Source organism: Eucyclogobius newberryi, unplaced genomic scaffold, assembly GCF_026437365.1.
Source record: "Eucyclogobius newberryi isolate DKJ021-1_F unplaced genomic scaffold, fEucNew1.0.hap1 SCAF_17, whole genome shotgun sequence".
NCBI classification, from domain to species: domain Eukaryota; kingdom Metazoa; phylum Chordata; class Actinopteri; order Gobiiformes; family Gobiidae; genus Eucyclogobius; species Eucyclogobius newberryi.
This window is the reverse complement of record NW_027315801.1, coordinates 34,836,866-34,858,680: the sequence shown is the minus strand read 5'-3', so window position 1 is coordinate 34,858,680 and position 21,815 is coordinate 34,836,866. Positions and strand designations below refer to the sequence as shown.

The 21,815-nt window shown below is 44.6% G+C and overlaps 1 protein-coding gene across 1 annotated transcript; it reads right to left on the bottom strand.

Moving 5' to 3' along the window:
- Positions 1–99: 99 nt before the first annotated feature.
- LOC140363624 (uncharacterized) lies at positions 100–21,778 on the bottom strand. The gene is made up of 11 exons (XM_072450254.1): positions 21,256–21,778; positions 20,247–20,743; positions 19,918–19,931; positions 18,705–19,060; positions 16,910–17,948; positions 16,063–16,125; positions 14,923–15,302; positions 12,326–13,362; positions 4,174–4,220; positions 3,501–3,892; positions 100–1,585 (listed from the first exon to the last, which is right to left on the bottom strand). The coding sequence occupies exons 1-11, from the start codon at positions 21,705–21,707 to the stop codon at positions 544–546; spliced, it is 5,319 nt and encodes a 1,772-aa protein (XP_072306355.1). The 5' UTR covers positions 21,708–21,778; the 3' UTR covers positions 100–543.
- Between the last annotated feature and the right edge of the window lie 37 nt (positions 21,779–21,815).

Below are 21,815 nucleotides of genomic sequence, written 5' to 3'. Positions count from 1 at the left end.
CACTAAACATAAACTGTATCTGAAACAAGAATGAATTGAATATATGTTATTGTTTGCCAAGTTTTAATTTGACATATTAACATATTTAATTTGTGGTGAAATCCAAACCAAAAGCAGTCGGTGAGTTCGGGACGAGCCAAAACTGCACCGGCCCGGCTCGTTCCATCAACGTAACAGTCACATTTTCACTTGGGCCTGAAAATCAAAAAGCTCTCGCAGCAGAGCCAGTTACACGCCACAATCACTGGATAAACACGCAAAAGAGACTTTATACATTTTTAGTGATTCATTTCATAACCTTTCATCGATCAATCTTATGTCTGATCATGTGACTTTGGTTTATTTCTAAAACAGAAACATTTTGAACTTTGTGCCAGTTTTTTGTTTCATGGAGAGAACATAAATCAGGTCTAATCTGGGCCTAAACCACATACCAACAGAACAAACTGATGTAACACCAGCTGTACACACACCACAATTTGAGAACCAACGCTTTAGAACGTGAACACACACAACACATGAACACAACCAGTCTTGTTCTGTTCAGCTGTAAGGTTCCTGGTTTGTGTGACTTCCCATGTGCAGCTTGAGTTGCTGACTTAGTGAGAATGTTTTATTACAGAAAGAACAGCTGAAAGGTTTCTCTCCTGTGTGAACTCTTAAATGTCGCTTGAGGGTTTCAGGAACTGCAAAACCTCTCTGACATGTTGGACAGATGTAAGGTTTTTCACCTGTGTGTGTTCTCATGTGTATTTTGAGGGCAGAACCATTTGAAAAACGACTCGTACACGTTGGGCAGCTGTAAGGTTTCTCACCTGTGTGGGTTCTCACGTGTCTCGAGAGGGCTGATGGATCTGCAAATGTTTTCTTGCACATTGTACAACTGCAAGGTTTTTCGCCTGTGTGCGTTCTCATGTGTAAATTGAGGCGAGAACTAACTGAAAAACAACGATTACACATTGGACAGCTGTAGGGTTTTTCGCCGGTGTGCTTTCTCATGTGTACTTTGAGGGCAGAATTAATTGAAAAACAACTCTTACATATTGGACAGCTGTAAGGTTTTTCGCCAGTGTGCGTTCTCATGTGTATTTTGAGGGTATTCCTAGTTGAAAAACAACTCGTACACTCTGAACAGCTGTAGGGTTTTTCGCCTGTATGAATCCTTTCATGTATTTTGAGTCCGCACTTATCGGAAAATGTTTTTTTACATGTTGAACAGCTGAAAGGTTTCTCACCTATGTGGGTTCTAATGTGACTCTGTAAATTACTTTTACGTGTGAATCTCTTTTTACAAAACGAGCACGGATGTGTTTTCTGCTTGAGAGATGGTTCAGAGTTTGTTCTGTCCTGGACTTGGTCGTGGAGGTCTTCATCAGACTCGGTCTCCATCGGTGCTCCTGAACGGCTGAAAGGGGCACTCCAGTCTCCATCATAGTCTATGTCAGAAGACCCTCCCTCAGTCTGTGGGTGTAAATGTGGCTCTTCGTCGTCGTTCTCTCCTCGTGTTTCCTCTCCGTCCTCAGTTTGGTGAAACACTGTCGACTCTTCTTCCTTCACACAAACTGCACTGGACTCTGGAGTGACTCTGAAAAGAAAATAGAAAATATCTATAAACCTGTGCAGGCCTTACTGGCAGACGACAAATGCCTGAATCACTTGGAGGAAGTTGAGAATCACTGGGTGAAATCTGGGCTTAAGATCAAAACATATTAATTGAACAAAGATTTAAAAAATTTAAAATATAACCAAAGCTTTAAGCCAAACGGCATCGAAATGAGATGCAAGATTTGAATAACAAAAGGCCTTTTTTTTTTTACCACATTCAAAGAAAATCTCATGAAAAGCTTCGATATGTTGAAAGAATCCTTTGACTTGGAGAAACAGAACTTTTATAGGTTTTTACAAATAAATTATTATAACCACGAGATTAAACAAATAAACAGCCGTTATAACCCTCTGAATTAAATCTTTATCAAAGCATTAAATATCGTAACTTTCAAGGGGAATAATATCGACAGCATCGATGTGTCAATGACGGCCAAACTAAATATATTCAAATTAAATGGGAAAAGGAAGTAATTTTGTTTTGACGGATGAAGAGTGGGAAAGTGTGTGCACATCATGGTCACATGTTTGGAGAGAGTTCTGTTGGAAGAACGTGACCCGTTTTTTCATATCACCAGGTCAAAGAGCTCAAATGTCTAATATATGTATATAGATATATAGATATGTGACATGTCAAGGTGTGGGCACCTTTAAGGTTCTTTGGGGGCGGCGTGCACGCTACCCTCAAATGCAGGTACGTGCAGCGCGCACGTGCAAACCCACCTGTGTCTCGAGTGGGCTTTGCGGTGGCAGACGTTTCCCATCTAGTGTGCGCGTTGACAGTTTTTAATCAGGTTGGTCTCCACGGTTTCTCGTGCGTTGTTTAAGTTTTTGCCCTAGTTAACCCCATCTCCCGTTCAGGGCCGTACCCGCCTGGCGCTACTGCGCCCGTTCCCCTCCGTGTCGGGAGGGTGTGTGCCTTGGGCACGCTTGTGTGGTCTTGGGGCTCTCTTCGGGTGAGTATACACGTTGTTCCGCTGGCGCGTTGATCTATGGGCCGCGACTCATTAATTATTCTGATACAGACCCTGGGCTGTTGGGATCAAGCCGCAGGTAATCTGCGGCTCTTCCCCTTTTTGCTGCCCGGGGGTGCGCGCTCCTCTGCCCGACAGGTAAGCCCAGTCTACACCGTAGCCTATGCACTGCTTTCATTAACGCCTTTGTGTAATTTTTAGGCACGAGACGCTTGGCGCGCGGCCGCCCTTCAGGCTGCCACCTCCTGTGGGAGGCCGTTGTTTTGTCCACTGTTAAAATACATCTACTTCTTGTTGTTACCCACCTTTTTAGTAATTCAAATTAGACCGTTTATAAATGCATGGGCATAGGCACAACGCACTTTAAACGAAAGGGATTTCACAAATAACACTGCTGTGTGTCTCCACTTACATCTGGTTAAGTCCCGCCTGTGTGTGTTGCATGTGTTTTATCATCTATTTTGTTGCTTTGTTTTGATTTTGTTTGCCTATTTTTCATGGCTTGCCGTGTTTGTTTGCGTTGTTTGAATTTTGTTTAATTAATTTTGTTTGATTTACATGTGTGCTTGTCCCATTCACTGAATTTGTCTAACTTGCATTTTAACCTGTTTTACTATGTCTATTTTTAACTTTTGAAATATTTAAATAAAACAATTTTACTCTGTAATAAATCTACCTCTCTCATTGTCCAGACCTAGCGTGGCCTTATTTTAGTTAAATCTGTAGTTTAATTTGTGGTCCCAGGGCCCCATTCCCTGGGTGGCGTTGTTGGTTCCACTAGTTTAGCACTGCTATCTACCGCTCATTATATTATATTTCATTATATTATATTAAAATATATATATATATATATATATATATATATATATATATATATATATATATAACAGTCACTTTGATGTTTCAAATGGTTCAGCTCACATTTGCAGCAGCTGTTCCTCTTGTTTGACGCGATGTTCTTCTGACTCCAAGTCCAGACCCAGTCCCTGGTCCAGTCCCTGGTCCAGACCCTGGTCTAGTCCCTGGTACAGATCCTGGTTCAGTCCCTGGTCCAGACCGGGTCCAGGATTCTCCGTAGTCCTGAGATCCGCTTTGAGCAGCGCGACTCTCGGGCTCAGCACCGAGTCCAGCAGCTCTTGTTTCCTCTGGTTCTCTTCTCTGGAGCGGCGCAGTTCCTCCTCAAACTCCGCTGTCGTTCTTTCAAACAGCGCAAATATCTCTTCCGCAGCCGCAGTCAGCCGCGCATTCACCAAAACTCTCAGTGTTTGACCTGCGAACATTTTAATGCTGTTGTTTTGAGCTTTAGCCCCGAGCTAACACGAGCTAACACGAGCTAACACGAGCTAACCGCACCATGAACCACACGTAAGATGGTTGTTTTGGATCAACCCCCCGCTGCCTCACGGAAGTGACGCAGCGGAAGTGGACAACGAACAATTCCAAAATGGCGCGGATGCAAACGTAAACAAAGCAGGTTTTGGTCCGGCTGATGACCGCATTCGTGATTTTTTGTGCTTTCTATTTGAATTCCTGTAATATACTTGTATTACGTATGATTAGCCGAGCCAGGTACGAGGCGAGAGTGTCTTCAGACTTGGTTTATTGAACCCCGAAAGTACGGGTACGGATAGCAGTAGGGACCTAATAGGCGATTGCGCAATTGACAATACATTACAATCCCCAATGATTATGAGTTTGATATTGATGTTAACCCGAGATCATAAAGGCTAATGACAGAACAGACACAGAACTACCACCGGTCACTTTGTCCTACACGAACAGGCCCTACTCACTTTGTCACTTTAACCTTTAGTTTCGATTATAGTATATATTCGAGTCGATTAGTATCGGCTGATCAAACTAAAATGAACCAAGATTACTTTAAAAAAGGGCCTGGTCTGGGTCAGCTTACTTTTGTAACAATAATTGTCAGGCCTACAATTTTATGACATTTCACTGCACATATATACAGTATTGCACATGGGTATGACAGTATTGCACATGGGTATGACAGTACTGCACATGATTGTGTCAGTATTGCACATGATTATGTCAGTATTGCACATGGGTATGACAGTACTGCACATGGGTATGACAGTACTGCACATGATTATGTCAGTACTGCACATGATTGTCAGTATTGCACATGGGTATGACAATATTGCACATGATTATGTCAGTACTGCACATGGGTATGACAGTACTGCACATGATTATGTCAGTACTGCACATGATTATGTCAGTACTACACATGGGTATGACAGTATTGCACATGGGTATGACAGTATTGCACATGATTATGTCAGTACTGCACATGATTATGTCAGTACTGCACATGATTATGTCAGTACTACACATGGGTATGACAGTATTGCACATGGGTATGACAGTACTGCACATGATTATGTCAGTACTGCACATGATTATGTCAGTACTACACATGATTATGTCAGTACTGCACATGGGTATGACAGTACTGCACATGATTATGTCAGTACTACACATGGGTATGACAGTATTGCACATGGGTATGACAGTATTGCACATGTTTATGTCAGTATTGCAAATGAGTATGATAGTATTGCACATGATTATGTCAGTATTGCACATGGGTATGACAGTATTGCACATGGGTATGTCAGTATTGCACATGGGTATGACAGTATTGCACATGGGTATGTCAGTATTGCACATGATTGTCAGTATTGCACATGGGTATGACATTATTGCACATGGGTAGGACAGTGTTTGTTATAAAGTCTGACAGCAGCAGAAGGAAAGACCTGTGAAACGTCTCCTTCACACAGCGAGGGTGGATCAGTCTCTGAAGCTGCTCTCCGGAGTGGACAGAGTGTCCTGCAGGGGACAGAGTGTCCTGCAGGGGGTGAGACTCATGGTCCAGCCTAGATGTGAGTTTAGCCAGGACCCTTCTGTCCCCCACCTCCTGCACCGAGTCCAGAGCACAGCCCAGGACGGAGCTTTGTCCAGCTTCTTCCTCTCCCTCTCTGTGATGCTGCTGCTCCAGCAGGCCACACCCTACAGGAGTTGATGCCACCACAGAGTCGTAGAAGGTCTTCAGGAGTGGCCCTGTCACTTCAAAAGACCTGAGTCTCCTCAGGAGGTAGAGCCGTCTCTGGCTCTTCCTGTACAGTGCGTCTGTGTTATGAGTCCAGTCCAGTTTGTGGTTCAGATGAACACCCAGGTACTTGTATGAGTCACTCTCTCAATATCCCGTCCCTGGATGTTCACTGGTGAGGGGGGCAGCAGAGTGGCCTCTGTGGAAGTCCACTACCATCTCCTTGGTCTTCCCCGCGTTGATGAGGAGGTGGTTCCGCTGACACCAGCCCACAAAGTCCTGCGCCAGTCCTCTGTACTCCGCATCATCGTCTTCCGTGATGAGTCCGATGATGGCAGAGTGGTCAGAGAACTTCTGCAGGACAAAGCTGTCCGTGTCGTGTCTGAAGTCTGCAGTGTAAAGAGTGAAGAGAAAGGGCGCGAGGACAGTGCCCTGGGGCGCCCCCACACTGCAGGTCCGAGTGTCAGATACACAGTCCCGGGCTCTCACAAACTGGGGTCGGTCTGTGAGGTAGTCCAGGATCCACTCTGCAGGTTGTACTCCACACCAGCCGTCTCCAGCTTGTCCCTCAGGAGCTGCTGGTGTTGAAGGCGCTGGAGAGATGAAAGAACAGGATCCTCACAGAGCTGCCAGGTTTCTCCAGGTGAGAGAGAGCGGTGCAGCAGGGAGATGAGGGCGTCCTCCACTCCGATGCCAGGACGGTATGCAAACTGCAGCGGGTCCATGGCTGAGCTCACGGTGGAGTGGAGGTGGTCCAGGACCAGCCGCTCCAGTGTCTTCATCAGGTGGTACGTGAGAGCCACCGGCCTGTTAATCGAAAGTTGATCGAAAGTTAGGCCGACTTGAATGGGCCCTAGTGCCTCTTATCCAGTCATATCCAGCAGGCATAATAGATTATGCCTACTTATTAATCACAATCATGAAATAATACAGAAATAAATTAGACAACACTTAATGTTACAGTCATTGAATAATTCTCTATTGTTTTTAACCCACATGGGACGAGAGCTTTCTTTTCTCTTTGAGTGATTTCCGGTGGGCCGTACGCAAGAAAGAGAAATGCTGCCACCCACAGGCAAGATCAGTTACTACCAGTAAACGCTTAAATTCTTGACTCGAGGTCTGTGGAGAAAAGCAGCTTCTGTAGCATTCTGTCAATGAGCGAGAAGCAACTGATTCAGGGAACATTGTGGTCTTTGAAAAGCTTTAAGCCTCAAGTCCTTCAAGTCCTTTGTGTCCTTCAGGTCCTTCAAATGAGGTGCAGGAACAGGAGTGCCCTAAACGCACCGCTGCAGCTTCTCAGCGCTCTTGTCTGGACTTCTGCCCCATAAACTAAGTGTGCAAAAGTGTACCAAAGTGGGTAAGTGTGCTAAAGGGTGTGCAAAAGTGTGTCAAAATGTGAGAATGTTCACATTAAACTGTCCGGTCTAATAAAGCCTTCGACCAAAACAATCCTTTAACCTGTTATCCACCTATTTGGCCTTGCGCACAATTGTTGGACCCAAAGGGCATTGCTTATTAAAAGAGGATCTTACAGCCCACATGCAAGTGTGATGCATCATTAGAAAGCTTAGGCCTTCTAGCTTCTGCAGATGTGCATATGACATATAACTCTCACTACAGAAGCCCAAACATAAACAAAACATCCTTTTTTTAGTCTTGCCTGAATATTGTCAATTTGTAATGGTCCTGAGCATGACATATTTCATTGTGTGCTTATGCTGTTCACTGTTCATGATGTTTATCTTGTTGACAACAACTGTGTAAAGTTTCAGATCTCTAGGAACAGGCATTTTGCTGCTGTTGACCTTTTTGTATCAAAAAGTATATTCGGAACAAGTGATCAAAATATGTGCCAACTGTGCCAAACTGTTTTATTACAATTTTAGCTCCTATGATCATAAAACATACATTTTGATGTTTTGTAGGCCACTAATACCTATTATAACTGGTAAAAACCATGTATGTGAAAATGTGTAAATATGAGTTTACCCATGAATTTCCCATATAGAGGTAAAAAAAAAAAAAAAAAATATATATATATATATATATATATATATATATATATATATATATAGTTTATTTTTATCCTCTCCTTGAACCGACACCTTAACGTGGTGGAGGGGTTTGAGTGCCCTAATGATCCCGGGAGCTTTGTTGTCGGGGGCTTCAAGCCCCTGGTAGGGTCTCCCAAGGCAAACAGGTCCTAGGTGATGGGTCAGACAAAGATCGGTTCAGAAGCCTCTTATGATGACTACAAGAACAAGGCAGTTTACGTCGCCCGGATCGGCGTCACCGGGGCCCCATCCTGGAGCCAGGCCTGGGATGGGTGCTCCATGGCGAGCGCCTGGTGGCCGGGTCTTACCCCACGAGGCCCGGCCGGGCACAGCCCGAAAGAGCGACGTGGGGCCGCCCTCCCGTGGGCCCACCACCCGCAGGAGGATCCATAAGGGGCCAGTGCAGAGAGATCTGGGCGGCAGTCGACGGCAGGGGCCTCGGCGACCAGATCTCCAGACACAGAGACTAACTCTGGGGACATGGAATGCCACCTCGCTGGGGGGGAAAGAGCCTGAGCTTGTGCGGGAGGTTGAGCGATACCGACTAGATATAGTCGGTCTCACCTCCACGCACAGTTTGGGCTCTGGAACCCATCTCCTCGAGAGGGGCTGGACGCTCCACTTCTCTGGTGTTGCCCGCGGGGAGAGGCGGCGGGCTGGTGTGGGCTTGCTTATAGCCCCTCAGCTCAGCCGCCACGTGTTGGAGTTTACCCCAGTGAACGAGAGGGTCGCGTCCCTCCGCCTTCGGGTGGGGGACAGGTCTCTCACTGTTGTGGCGGCCTACGGGCCGAACAGCAGTGCAGAGTACCCGGCCTTCTTGGAGTCCTTGGGAGGGGTACTGGACAGTGCACCGACCGGGGACTCCGTTGTTCTACTGGGGGACTTCAACGCCCACGTGGGCAATGACAGTGACACCTGGAGAGGGGTGATCGGGAAGAACGGCTTCCCCGATCTGAACCCGAGCGGTGTTCAGTTATTGGACTTCTGTGCTAGCCATGGATTGTCCATAACGAACACCATGTTCAAGCACAAGGGTGTCCATCAGTGCACATGGCACCAGGACACCCTAGGCCGGAGGTCAATGATCGACTTTGTTGTTGTGTCATCTGACCTCCGGCCGCGTGTCTTGGACACTCGGGTGAAGAGAGGGGCAGAGTTGTCAACCGATCACCACCTGGTGGTGAGTTGGATCCGCTGGCGGAGGAGGAAGCCGGACAGACTTGGCAGACCCAAGCGCATTGTGAGGGTCTGTTGGGAACGTCTAGTGGAGCCCTCTGTCAGTAGGGTATTCAACTCGCACCTCCGGGAGAGCTTCTCCCATGTCCCGGGGGAGGTTGGGGACATTGAGTCCGAGTGGACCATGTTCTCCGCCTCCATTGTTGATGCGGCTGCTCGGAGTTGTGGTCGCAAGGTCTCCGGTGCCTGTCGTGGCGGCAACCCCCGAACCCGGTGGTGGACACCGGAAGTAAGGGATGCCGTCAGACTGAAGAAGGAGGCATATCAGGCCACTCTGGCTTGTGGGTCTCCGGAGGTCATCGACGGGTATCGGCAGGCCAAGCGAGCCGCGGCTCGTGCTGTCGCAGAGGCAAAAACCCGGGCCTGGGAGGAGTTCGGGGAGGCCATGGAGGCCTGCTGACCTCGACTGGGGATGTCGTCGGACGGTGGAAGGAATACTTTGAGGATCTCCTTAATCCCTCAGTCACGTCTTCCGAAGAGGAAGTAGAGACCGGGGACTCGGAGGCTGGCTCATCCATCACCCAAGCTGAAGTCACTGAGGTTGTTCGCAAACTCCTCGGTGGCAGGGCTCTGGGGGTGGATGAGATCCGCCCTGAGTACCTAAAGTATCTGGATGTTGTAGGACTGTCTTGGTTGACACGTCTCTGCAACATCGCGTGGCGTTCGGGGACCGTGCCTCTGGACTGGCAGACCGGGGTGGTGGTCCCTCTGTTCAAGAAGGGGGACCGGAGGGTGTGTTCCAACTACAGAGGGATCACACTCCTCAGCCTCCCGGGTAAGGTCTATTCCAAGGTACTGGAGAGGAGAATCCGACCGATAGTCGAACCTCGGATTCAGGAGGAGCAGAGTGGTTTTCGTCCCGGTCGTGGAACACTGGACCAGCTCTATACCCTCCATCAGGTGCTCGAGGGCTCATGGGAGTTTGCCCAACCAGTCCACATGTGCTTTGTGGATCTGGAGAAGGCTTTCGACTGTGTCCCTCGGGGTGTCCTTCCGGGAGTACCGGGTCCGGGGCCCTTTGCTCAGGGCTGTCCGGTCCCTGTATGACCGGAGCAGGAGCTGTGTTCGCATTGCTGGCAGTAAGTCAGACCTGTTCCCAGTGCATGTTGGACTCCGCCAGGGCTGCCCTTTGTCACCGGTTCTGTTCATAATTTTTATGGACAGAATTTCTAGGCGCAGTCGGGGGCCGGAGTGTGCCCGGTTTGGGGACCACAGGATCTCATCTCTGCTGTTTGTAGACGATGTTGTCCTGATGGCTCCATCAAACCCGGACCTGCAACATGCACTGGGACGGTTTGCAGCCGAGTGTGAAGCGTCTGGGATGAGAATCAGCTCCAAATCCGAGGCCATGGTTCTCGACCGGAAAAAGGTGGCTTGCCCTCTCCAGGTGGGTGGGGTGTCCTTGCCCCAAGTGGAGGAGTTCAAGTATCTCGGGGTCTTGTTCACGAGTGAGGGAAGGATGGAGCGTGAGATCGACAGGCGGATCGGTGCAGCGGCTGCAGTGATGCAGTCGCTGCATCGGACTGTTGTGGTGAAGAGGGAGCTGAGCCGAAAGGCAAAGCTCTCTATTTACCGGTCGGTCTACGTTCTGACCTCACCTATGGTCATGAGCTTTGGGTAGTGACCGAAAGAACAAGATCGCGGATACAAGCGGTCGAAATGAGTTTCCTCCGCGGGGGGAGCTCGGAGTAGAGCCGCTGCTCCTCCACGTCGAGAGGAGCCAGCTGAGGTGGCTCGGGCATCTGTTCCGGATGCCTCCTGGGCGCCTCACTCGGGAGGTGTTTCAGGCATGTCCCACCGGGAAGAGGCCCCGGGGAAGACCCAGGACACGCTGGAGAGACTATGTCTCTCGGCTGGCCTGGGAACGCCTCGGGATCCCCCCGGAGGAGTTGGAGGAAGTGTCTGGGGAGGAGGAAGTCTGGGAGTCCCTGCTCAGACTGCTGCCCCCGCGACCCGGCCCCGGATAAAGCGGCAGAAAATGGATGGATGGATGTTTATTTTATTTTTGTATTGGTATAATAATACATACAGCTAACAAAATGCGCGTCCAAAAGGCTAATAAAATCAGAAAACGTGATGCGTAAAATCTAGGCTCTGACAGCCTTTACGCGCGTGAATAGAGACGATTCTGTGTGTGGGACCCCTAAGTCCCACCCACCATTCTAAAGCTATTCTTATTGGCTAGAATAATGTGTCAATCAAAGTTTTCTACGTCACCGCATGCTAGCGCTATCTCGATGTAAACAGAGGAATTTCGTGCGTTGGAAGCGGCGCATTCTTTTTGCGGAGGCTGTAAAATGGATGGCTCATTCTGTAGGTAACAGTCTGAAGAAAAGATCGATGCCAAACACCATCTTATAAGTCAAAAAGGTCATTTGTTATGGACGGAGAAATGCACCGGACGAGCTTTCATGTGAATATTTTCACTGAAGAAAACTTTGTTTACTTGACAATATCTCTAAATTGGATAACTTCAGGAAAAATACAAGTGGATATTGTTGTTCAATGATTCCTTAAGGGCAGACTGAGTACAAGAATGTACAGATTGAAAGCCGTTTCGTCCGTCATAAAAAGCAAACAGGTAGGACATGCGTTTGTAAAAGTTGAGACTTTTACAAACTGTTGGTAATTGCTTATTGGGGCATATTAGTCAATGTAAATCAATGACATATTCGTTTTGTTGAGAAAATAACCTTTAAATTTATGTATAACTTGCGGGTATTGACCACGGAAATAAAAGTGATGATGTAAGAGAGCTTTTCTAATTTGGAAAATGCGCGCCGGCGCACAGGTGGATGGTAACAGGTTAAAGAAAATTATAATAAACAATAAAAATGTGTCAAACGACACTTAACAGAAACTGTATCTGAAACAAGAATGAATTGAATATATGTTATTGTTTGCCAAGTTTTAATTTGACATTAATTAAACCAAAACATATTTAATTTGTGGTGAAATCCAAACCAAAAGCAGTCAGTGAGTTCGAGACGAGCCAAAACTGCACCGGCCCGGCTCGTTCCATCAACGTAACAGTCACATTTTCACTTGGGCCTGAAAATCAAAAAACTCTCGCAGCAGAGCCAGTTACACGCCACAATCACTGGATAAACACGCAAAAGAGACTTTATACATTTTTAGTGATTCATTTCATAACCTTTCATCGATCAATCTTATAATGTGACTTTTTTATTATATTATTTGCGCTGACAGAAATGTTGAACTTAAATAGTTTGAGCAGAAGTTCTTCACAGAAGTCCACGTACCAACAGAACAAACTGATGTAAAACCAGCTGTACACACATCACAGTTTGAGAACCAACGCTTTGGAACGTGAACACACACAACACATGAACACAACCAGTCTTGTTCTGTTCAGCTGTAAGGTTCCTCATTTGTGTGACATCTCATGTGCTGCTTGAGTAGCTGATTTCGTGAGAATGTTTTATTACAGATAGAACAACTGAAAGGTTTCTCACCCGTGTGAATTTTTAAATGTGAAGTGAGGGTTGCAGGAACTGCAAAACCTCTCTGACATGTTGGACAGATGTAAGGTTTTTCACCTGTGTGTGTTCTCATGTGTATTTTGAGGGCAGAACCATTTGAAAAACGACGCGTACACTCTGGACAGCTGTAAGGTTTCTCACCTGTGTGTGTTCTCATGTGTCTCGAGAGGGCTGATGGATCTGCAAATGTTTTCTTACACGTTGTACAGCTGCAAGGTTTTTCGCCTGTGTGCGTTCTCATGTGTAAATTGAGGCTAGAACTAATTGAAAAACAACGCTTACATATTGGACAGCTGTAGGGTTTTTCGCCGGTGTGCGTTCTCATGTGTACTTTGAGGGCAGAATTAATTGAAAAACAACTCTTACACATTGGACAGCTGTAAGGTTTTTCACCCGTGTGCTTTCTCATGTGTATTTTGAGGGTATTACTAGTTGAAAAACAACTCGTACACTCCGTACAGCTGTAGGGTTTTTCGCCTGTATGAATCCTTTCATGTATTTTGAGATCGCCCTTATCAGAAAATGCTTTTTTACATGTTGAACAGCTGAAGGGTTTCTCACCTGTGTGGGTTCTAATGTGACTCTGTAAATGAGTTTTACGTGTAAATGTTTTTTTACAAAACGGACACTCGTCTGTTTTCTGCTTGAGAGATGGTTCAGAGTTTGTTCTGTCCTGGACTTGGTCGTGGAGGTCTTCATCAGACTCGGTCTCCATCGGTGCTCCTGAACGGCTGAAAGGGGCACTCCAGTCTCCATCATAGTCTATGTCAGAAGACCCTCCCTCAGTCTGTGGGTGTAAATGTGGCTCTTCGTCGTCGTTCTCTCCTCGTGTTTCCTCTTCGTCCTCAGTTTGGTGAAACACTGTCGACTCTTCTTCCTTCACACAAACTGCACTGGACTCTGGAGTGACTCTGAAAAGAAAATAGAAAATATCTATAAACCTGTGCAGGCCTTACTGGCAGACGACAAATGCCTGAATCACTTGGAGGAAGTTGAGAATCACTGGGTGAAATCTGCGCTTAAGATCAAAACATATTAATTGAACAAAGATTTAAAATTTTTTAAATATAACCAAAGCTTTAAGCCAAACGGCATCGATCTGAGATGCAAGATTTGAATAACAAAAGGCTTTTTTTTTTTTTACCACATTCAAAGAAAATCTCATGAAAAGCTTTGATATGTTGAAAGAATCCTTTGACTTGGAGAAACAGAACTTTTATAGGTTTTTACAAATAAGTTATTATAACCACGAGATTAAACAACTGCGAAACGTCTGAGGAATAAAGTCTGGCGGTAATGCAACACTCGGATGCCAACCGCCATAAAACAACAACAACAACAACAACATTAAACAAATACACAGCCGTTATAACCCTCTGAATTAAATCTTTATCAAAGCATTAAATATCGGAACTTTCAAGGGGAATAATATCGACAGTATCGATGTGTCAATGACGGCCAAACTAAATATATTAAAATCAGTTCTGTTGGAAGAACATGAGCCGTTTTTTCATACATACATACACATACATATATAATATTTGATATATATTATTATAATATTAGATATATATAAGATAATAAGATAAGCCTTTATTGTCCACACATGGGGAAATTTCATTGTTGCAACGCAGGTAGATACAAAGGAAAAGGACAGATCACTTATAGGAAGTTTGAAAAACACTCTCAAAAGAAGATCTCTTATAAACAAAAACTCATATAGACAAAATCTCCCATTTCCCAACAAGGGATGGAGGGGAAAAATAAAGATAAAAATAAATAAAAAAATAAATACAATTGCATGTGATCACGACAGTAATTGCACATAATTTGCAGTTACTAATATATATATATATATATATATATATATATATATATATATATATATATATATATATATATATATATATTAGAAAAAGCTTCAGTTGTAGTCATCTGGACTCAGTTAGAAAAAATAGACGTTTCGACTCTCATCCAAGAGTCATTGTCAATAAAAGAATCTAGGTCGAGAACTCCGATATTTATCCTATTATGTGGTAAGTCCAGCCCATTGGGCGGAGCCTTCCTGAAGTAGAAAGAGTTGTTTGTTTCAACAGAAACTCCCCCCTTGTATCTACCGAGCCTATTCAGAATTTTAATGGGCTATTAGAACAACTCTTTCTACTTCAGGAAGGCTCTGCCCAATGGGCTGGACTTACCACAGAATAGGATAAATATCGGAGTTCTCGACCTAAATTCTTTTATTGACAATGACTCTTGGATGAGAGTCGAAACGTCTATTTTTTCAAACTGAGTCCAGATGACTACAACTGAAGCTTTTTCTACTATGGAACACGCCTGGACCAATGAGGGATTACACCGACTAATATATTATATATATATATATACATATACATATATATACATATATATATATACATATACATACATACAATTACAGTCACTTAGATGTTTCAAATGGTTCAGCTCACATTTGCAGCAGCTGTTCCTCTTGTTTGACGCGATGTTCTTCTGACTCCAAGTCCAGACCCAGTCCCTGGTCTAGTCCCTGGTCCAGATCCTGGTCCCGATCCTGGTTCAGTCCCTGGTCCAGACCGGGTCCAGGACTCTCCGTAGTCCTGAGATCCGCTCTGAACAGCGCGACTCTCGGGTTCAGCACAAAGTCCAGCAGCTCTTGTTTCCTCTGGTTCTCTTCTCTGGAGCGGCGCAGTTCCTCCTCAAACTCCGCTGTCGTTCTTTCAAACAGCGCAAATATCTCTTCCGCAGCCGCAGTCAGCCGCGCATTCACCAAAACTCTCAGTGTTTGACCTGCGAACATTTTAATGCTGTTGTTTTGAGCTTTAGCCCCGAGCTAACACGAGCTAACCGCACCATGAACCACACGTAAGATGGTTGGTTTAGATCAACCCCCAGCTGCCTCACGGAAATGACGCAGCGGAAGTGGACGACAAAAAAATCCAAAATGGCGCGGACGCAAACGTAAACAAAGCAGGTTTCGAGTGTAGTCGAGACTTGTCGAGTCGATTAGTATCGGCTGATAAAACTAAAAAGAACCAAGATAACTTTAAAAAGGGGCCTGATCTGGGTCAGCTTACTTTTGTAACAATAATTGTAAGACCTACAATTGTATGACATTTTGTTTCTCCAGTTAATCGAAAGTTAATCTAAAGTTAGGCCGACTTCATTGAATAGTCCCTAGTGCCTTTTATCCAGTCATATCCAGCAGGCATAATAGATTAGGCCTACTTTTTAATCACAATTATGAAATAAAACAGAAATAAATTGGACAATACTTAATGTTACAGTCATTGATTAATTCTCTCGTTTTTATTTGTCGTCTGCTTCTGCTGCGTCACGGGGGCAGCGGGGGTTGATCTAAACCCAACCCACATGGGACGAGAGCTTTCTTTTCTCTTTGAGTGATTTCCGGCCACAGGCAAGATCAGTTACTACCAGTAAACGCTTAAATTCTTGACTTGAGGTCTGTGGAGAGAAGCAGCTTCAGTAGCATTCTGTCAATGAGCGAGAAGCAACTGATTCAGGGAACATTGTGGTCTTTGAAAGTCTTTCGGGTCCTTCAAGTCCTTCGGGTCCTTAATGTCCTTTTGGACCTTCAAGTCCTTCTGGTCCTTTGTGTCCTTCGGGTCCTTCAGGGACTTCAAGTCCTTCGGGTCCTTCAAATGAGGTGCAGGAACAGGAGTGTCCTAAACGCATCGCTGCAGCTTCTCAGCGCTCTTGTCTGGACTTCTGCCTCATAAACTAAACTGCCATTGCTCTGTGTATGATGAGCATTTTTGGCCTTGTGTGCAAAAGTGTGTCAAAATGTGCGAAAGTTCACACTAAACTGTCCGGTCTAATAAAGGCTTCAGCCACAACAATTCTTTAAAGAAAATTATAATAAATAATAAAAATGTGTCAAACGACACTAAACAAACTGTATCTGAAGAAGAATGAATTGTTATTGTTTGCCAAGTTTTAATTTGACATATTAACATATTTAATTTGTGGTGAAATCCAAACCAAAAGCAGTCAGTGAGTTCGGGACGAGCCAAAACTGCACCGGCCCGGCTCGTTCCATCAACGTAACAGTCACATTTTCACTTGGGCCTGAAAATCAAAAAGCTCTCGCAGCAGAGCCAGTTACACGCCACAATCACTGGATAAACACGCAAAAGAGACTTTATACATTTTTAGTGATTCATTTCATAACCTTTCATCGATCAATCTTATGTCTGATCATGTGACTTTGGTTTATTTCTAAAACAGAAACATTTTGAACTTTGTGCCAGTTTTTTGTTTCATGGAGAGAACATAAATCAGGTCTAATCTGGGCCTAAACCACATACCAACAGAACAAACTGATGTAACATCAGCTGTACACACACCACAATTTGAGAACCAACGCTTTAGAACGTGAACACACACAACACATGAACACAACCAGTCTTGTTCTGTTCAGCTGTAAGGTTCCTGGTTTGTGTGACTTCCCATGTGCAGCTTGAGTTGCTGACTTAGTGAGAATGTTTTATTACAGATAGAACAACTGAAAGGTTTCTCTCCTGTGTGAACTCTTAAATGTCGCTTGAGGGTTTCAGGAACTGCAAAACCTCTCTGACATGTTGGACAGATGTAAGGTTTTTCACCTGTGTGTGTTCTCATGTGTATTTTGAGGGCAGAACCATTTGAAAAACGACTCGTACACATTGGACAGCTGTAAGGTTTCTCACCTGTGTGTGTTCTCACGTGTCTCGAGAGGGCTGATGGATCTGCAAATGTTTTCTTACACATTGTACAGCTGCAAGGTTTTTCACCTGTGTGCGTTCTCATGTGTAAATTGAGGCTAGAACTAACTGAAAAACAACGCTTACATATTGGACAGCTGTAGGGTTTTTCGCCGGTGTGCGTTCTCATGTGTACTTTGAGGGCAGAATTAATTGAAAAACAACTCTTACATATTGGACAGCTGTAAGGTTTTTCACCCGTGTGCTTTCTCATGTGTATTTTGAGGGTATTCCTTGTTGAAAAACCGATCGCACACTCGGGACAGCTGTAGGGTTTTTCGCCTGTGTGAATCCTTTCATGTATTTTGAGTCCGCACTTATCGGAAAATGCTTTTTTACATGTTGAACAGCTGAAAGGTTTCTCTCCTATGTGGGTTCTAATGTGACTCTGTAAATTACTTTTACGCGTAAACGTTTTTTTACAAAACGGACACTCGTCTGTTTTCTGCTTGAGAGATGGTTCAGAGTTTGTTCTGTCCTGGACTTGGTCGTGGAGGTCTTCGTCAGACTCGGTCTCCATCGGTGCTCCTGAACGGCTGAAAGGGGCACTCCAGTCTCCATCATAGTCTATGTCAGAAGACCCTCCCTCAGTCTGTGGGTGTAAATGTGGCTCTTCGTCGTCGTTCTCTCCTCGTGTTTCCTCTCCGTCCTCAGTTTGGTGAAACACTGTCGACTCTTCTTCCTTCACACAAACTGCACTGGACTCTGGAGTGACTCTGAAAAGAAAATAGAAAATATCTATAAACCTGTGCAGGCCTTACTGGCAGACGACAAATGCCTGAATCACTTGGAGGAAGTTGAGAATCACTGGGTGAAATCTGGGCTTAAGATCAAAACATATTAATTGAACAAAGATTTAAAAAATTTAAAATATAACCAAAGCTTTAAGCCAAACGGCATCGAAATGAGATGCAAGATTTGAATAACAAAAGGCCTTTTTTTTTTTACCACATTCAAAGAAAATCTCATGAAAAGCTTCGATATGTTGAAAGAATCCTTTGACTTGGAGAAACAGAACTTTTATAGGTTTTTACAAATAAATTATTATAACCACGAGATTAAACAAATAAACAGCCGTTATAACCCTCTGAATTAAATCTTTATCAAAGCATTAAATATCGGAACTTTCAAGGGGAACAATATCGACAGCATCGATGTGTCAATGACGGCCAAACTAAATATATTAAAATTAAATGGGAAAAGGAAGGTTGTTTTGTTTTGACGGATGAAGAGTGGGAAAGTGTGTGCACATCACGGTCACATGTTTGGAGAGTTCTTGGAAGAACGTTTTTCATATCACCAGGTCAAAGATATATATATATATATATATATATATATATATATATATATATATATATATATATATATATATATATATATATATATATATATATATTACAAACACAAACACACACACACACACACACACACACAATTACAGTCACTTTGATGTTTCAAATGGTTCAGCTCACATTTGCAGCAGCTGCTCCTCTTGTTTGACGCGATGTTCTTCTGACTCCAAGTCCAGACCCAGTCCCTGGTACAGATCCTGGTTCAGTCCCTGGTCCAGACCGGGTCCAGGATTCTCCGTAGTCCTGAGATCCGCTCTGAGCAGCGCGACTCTCGGGCTCAGCACCGAGTCCAGCAGCTCTTGTTTCCTCTGGTTCTCTTCTCTGGAGCGGCGCAGTTCCTCCTCAAACTCCGCTGTCGTTCTTTCAAACAGCGCAAATATCTCTTCCGCAGCCGCAGTCAGCCGCGCATTCACCAAAACTCTCAGTGTTTGACCTGCGAACATTTTAATGCTGTTGTTTTGAGCTTTAGCCCCGAGCTAATACGAGCTAACATGAGCTAACATGAGCTAACCGAACCATGAACCACGCGTAATACGGTTTTTCTGGATCAACCCCTCGCTGCCTCACGGAAGTGACGTAGCAGAAGCGGACAACGAAAAAATCCAAAATGGCGCGGACGCAAATGTAAACAAAGCAGGTTTTGGTCCAGCTGATGACCGCATTAGTGATTTTTTGTGCTTTTGATTCGAATCCCTGTAATATTCTTGTATTGCATATGATTAGCCGAGCCAGGTACGAGGCGAGAGTGTCTTCAGACTTGGTTTATTGAACACGTAGGGGAACCCGGAAGTACGGGTACGGATAGCAGTAGGGACTTAATAGGCGATTGCGCAATTGACAATAAATTACAATCCCCAATGATTATGAGTTTGATATTTATGTTAACCCGAGATCATAAAGGCTAATGACAGAACAGACACAGAACTACCACCGGTCACTTTGTCACTTTAACCTTTAGTTTCGAGTGTAGTCGAGACTTGTCGAGTCGATTAGTATCGGCTGATAAAACTAAAATGAACCAAGATGACTTTAAAAATGGGCCTGGTCTGGGTCAGCTTACTTTTGTAACAATAATTGTCAGGCCTACAATTTTATGACATTTTGTTTCTCCAGTTAATCGAAAGTTAATCTAAAGTTAGGCCGACTTCATTGAATAGTCCCTAGTGCCTTTTATCCAGTCATATCCAGCAGGCATAATAGATTAGGCCTACTTTTTAATCAAAATTATGAAATAAATTGGACAACACTTAATGTTACAGTCATTGATTAATTCTCCTGTTTTTATTCGTCGCCCGCAGTGATGCAGCGGGGCGTCGATCTAAACCCAGCCTACGAGAGCTTTCTTTTCTTTGCAAAAGAGACAAACTTTATAATTTTTTAGTGATTCATTTCATAACCTTTCATCAATCAATCAATCAATCAATCAATCTTATGTCTGAGCATGTGACTTTGGTTTATTTCCAAGACAGAGACATGTTGAACTTTGTGCCAGTTTTTGTTTCATGGAGAGAACATACATCAGGTCTAATCTGGGCCTAAACCACATACCAACAGAACAAAGTCATGTAACACCAGCGGTACACACACCACAGTTTGAGAGCCAACGCTTTAGAACGTGAACACACACAACACATGAACACAACCAGTCTTGTTCTGTTCAGCTGTAAGGTTCCTGGTTTGTGTGACTTCTCATGTGCTGCTTGTGACTATAACGTTGTGAAAATGTTTTATTGCAGACAGAACAGCTGTAAGGTTTCTCACCCGTGTGAACTCTTAAGTGTCGCTTGAGGGTTGCACAACTTGAAAAACAACTCGTACACATGGGACAGCTGTAAGGTTTCTCGCCTGTGTGGATTCTAATGTGTATTTCTAAATTACTTCTACAGTTAAAGATCTTTTTACAAACGGGGCACTCGTGTTTATTCCGCTTGAAAGACGGTTCAGAGTTTGGTCTGAACTGGACTGGCATCAGTTCTCCTGACCAGAGGAAAGGGGCAATCCACTTGCCATAATTGTCAGAAGACCCTCCCTCAGTCTGTGGGTGTAAATGTGGCTCTTCGTCGTCGTTCTCTCCTTGTGTTTCCTCTTCGTCCTCAGTTTGGTGAAACACTCTCGACTCTTCTTCCATCACACAAACTGCACTGGACTCTGGAACGGATCTGAAAAGAAAATAGAAAGAAATTTAAAAGACAAAACAGTGTCTGAAATGATTTTAAGAAAATAAAACCTCCCTCTAACGTAGAGTTCCAACTGTAAATAAAGCCGGCACACCAGCAAGAGGCCGGTCCATGTTTAGTGCTGACTCTGGCACCAGCAAGAGGCCGGTCCATGTTTAGTCCCGACTCTGGCACCAGCAGGAGGCCGGTCCATGTTTAGTCCTGACTCTGGCATCAGCAGGAGGCCGTTACAGTCTAATCTCATGGACTTTTGATGTTTTTTTTAGACGGTCAAGGTCATATCTCAGAATGTGGCGCTGGGGAGATGTTTGCATTTTTCCATACGTCAAAGACAAATTTAACAAAAAAAGTCAAAGAAAATGTTTATTATTTCTTTTAGATTTATATAATTAAAGATAAGTTCTAGCTTTACAGACCACATAACAATCAATGACCTTGATCTTGAACTATTAGTCGGTAAAAGTGCAGTTCGATGTTTAAAATGGTGATCTTACACTTGCAGCTGGTCTTCCTCTGGCTCTTCTTTCATTTCCAGCTCCAGACCGGGTCCAGATTTCTTCTGGTCAGTTCTGAGATCCTCTCTGACCAGCACGACTCTGGGGCTCACCACCGAGTCCAGCAGCTCTTCTTCAGGCTCCACACAATGTTCCTCTGGTTCTTTTTTAATATGAAAACTCTCTGTGCTTTTCAAGTCCAGACCCTGGTCCAGATCCTGGTCCAGACCGGGTCCAGGATTCTCCGTAGTCCTGAGATCCGCTCTGAACAGCGCGACTCTCGGGCTCAGCACCGAGTCCAGCAGCTCTTGTTTCCTCTGGTTCTCTTCTCTGGAGCGGCGCAGTTCCTCCTCAAACTCCGCTGTCGTTCTTTCAAACAGCGCAAATATCTCTTCCGCAGCCGCAGTCAGCCGCGCATTCACCAAAACTCTCAGTGTTTGACCTGCGAACATTTTAATGCTGTTGTTTTGAGCTTTAGCCCCGAGCTAACATGAGCTAACACGAGCTAACATGAGCTAACCACACGTGAGACGCTCGAGTTATACGTCATCAGAACGCGC

Bases quoted from the DNA above. Each gene is read 5' to 3' on its own strand.
- LOC140363624 (XM_072450254.1), bottom strand. From the start codon at position 21,707: ATGTTCGCAGGTCAAACACTGAGAGTTTTGGTGAATGCGCGGCTGACT. The intron at 17,949-18,704 runs GTGAGCTGAACC...TTTTCTTTTCAG, and splicing joins GAGGAGCAGCTGCTGCAAAT to AGTCACTCCAGAGTCCAGTG. The intron at 4,221-12,325 runs GCTGAACAGAAC...ATCGCCTATTAG, and splicing joins CACAAATGAGGAACCTTACA to GTCCCTACTGCTATCCGTAC.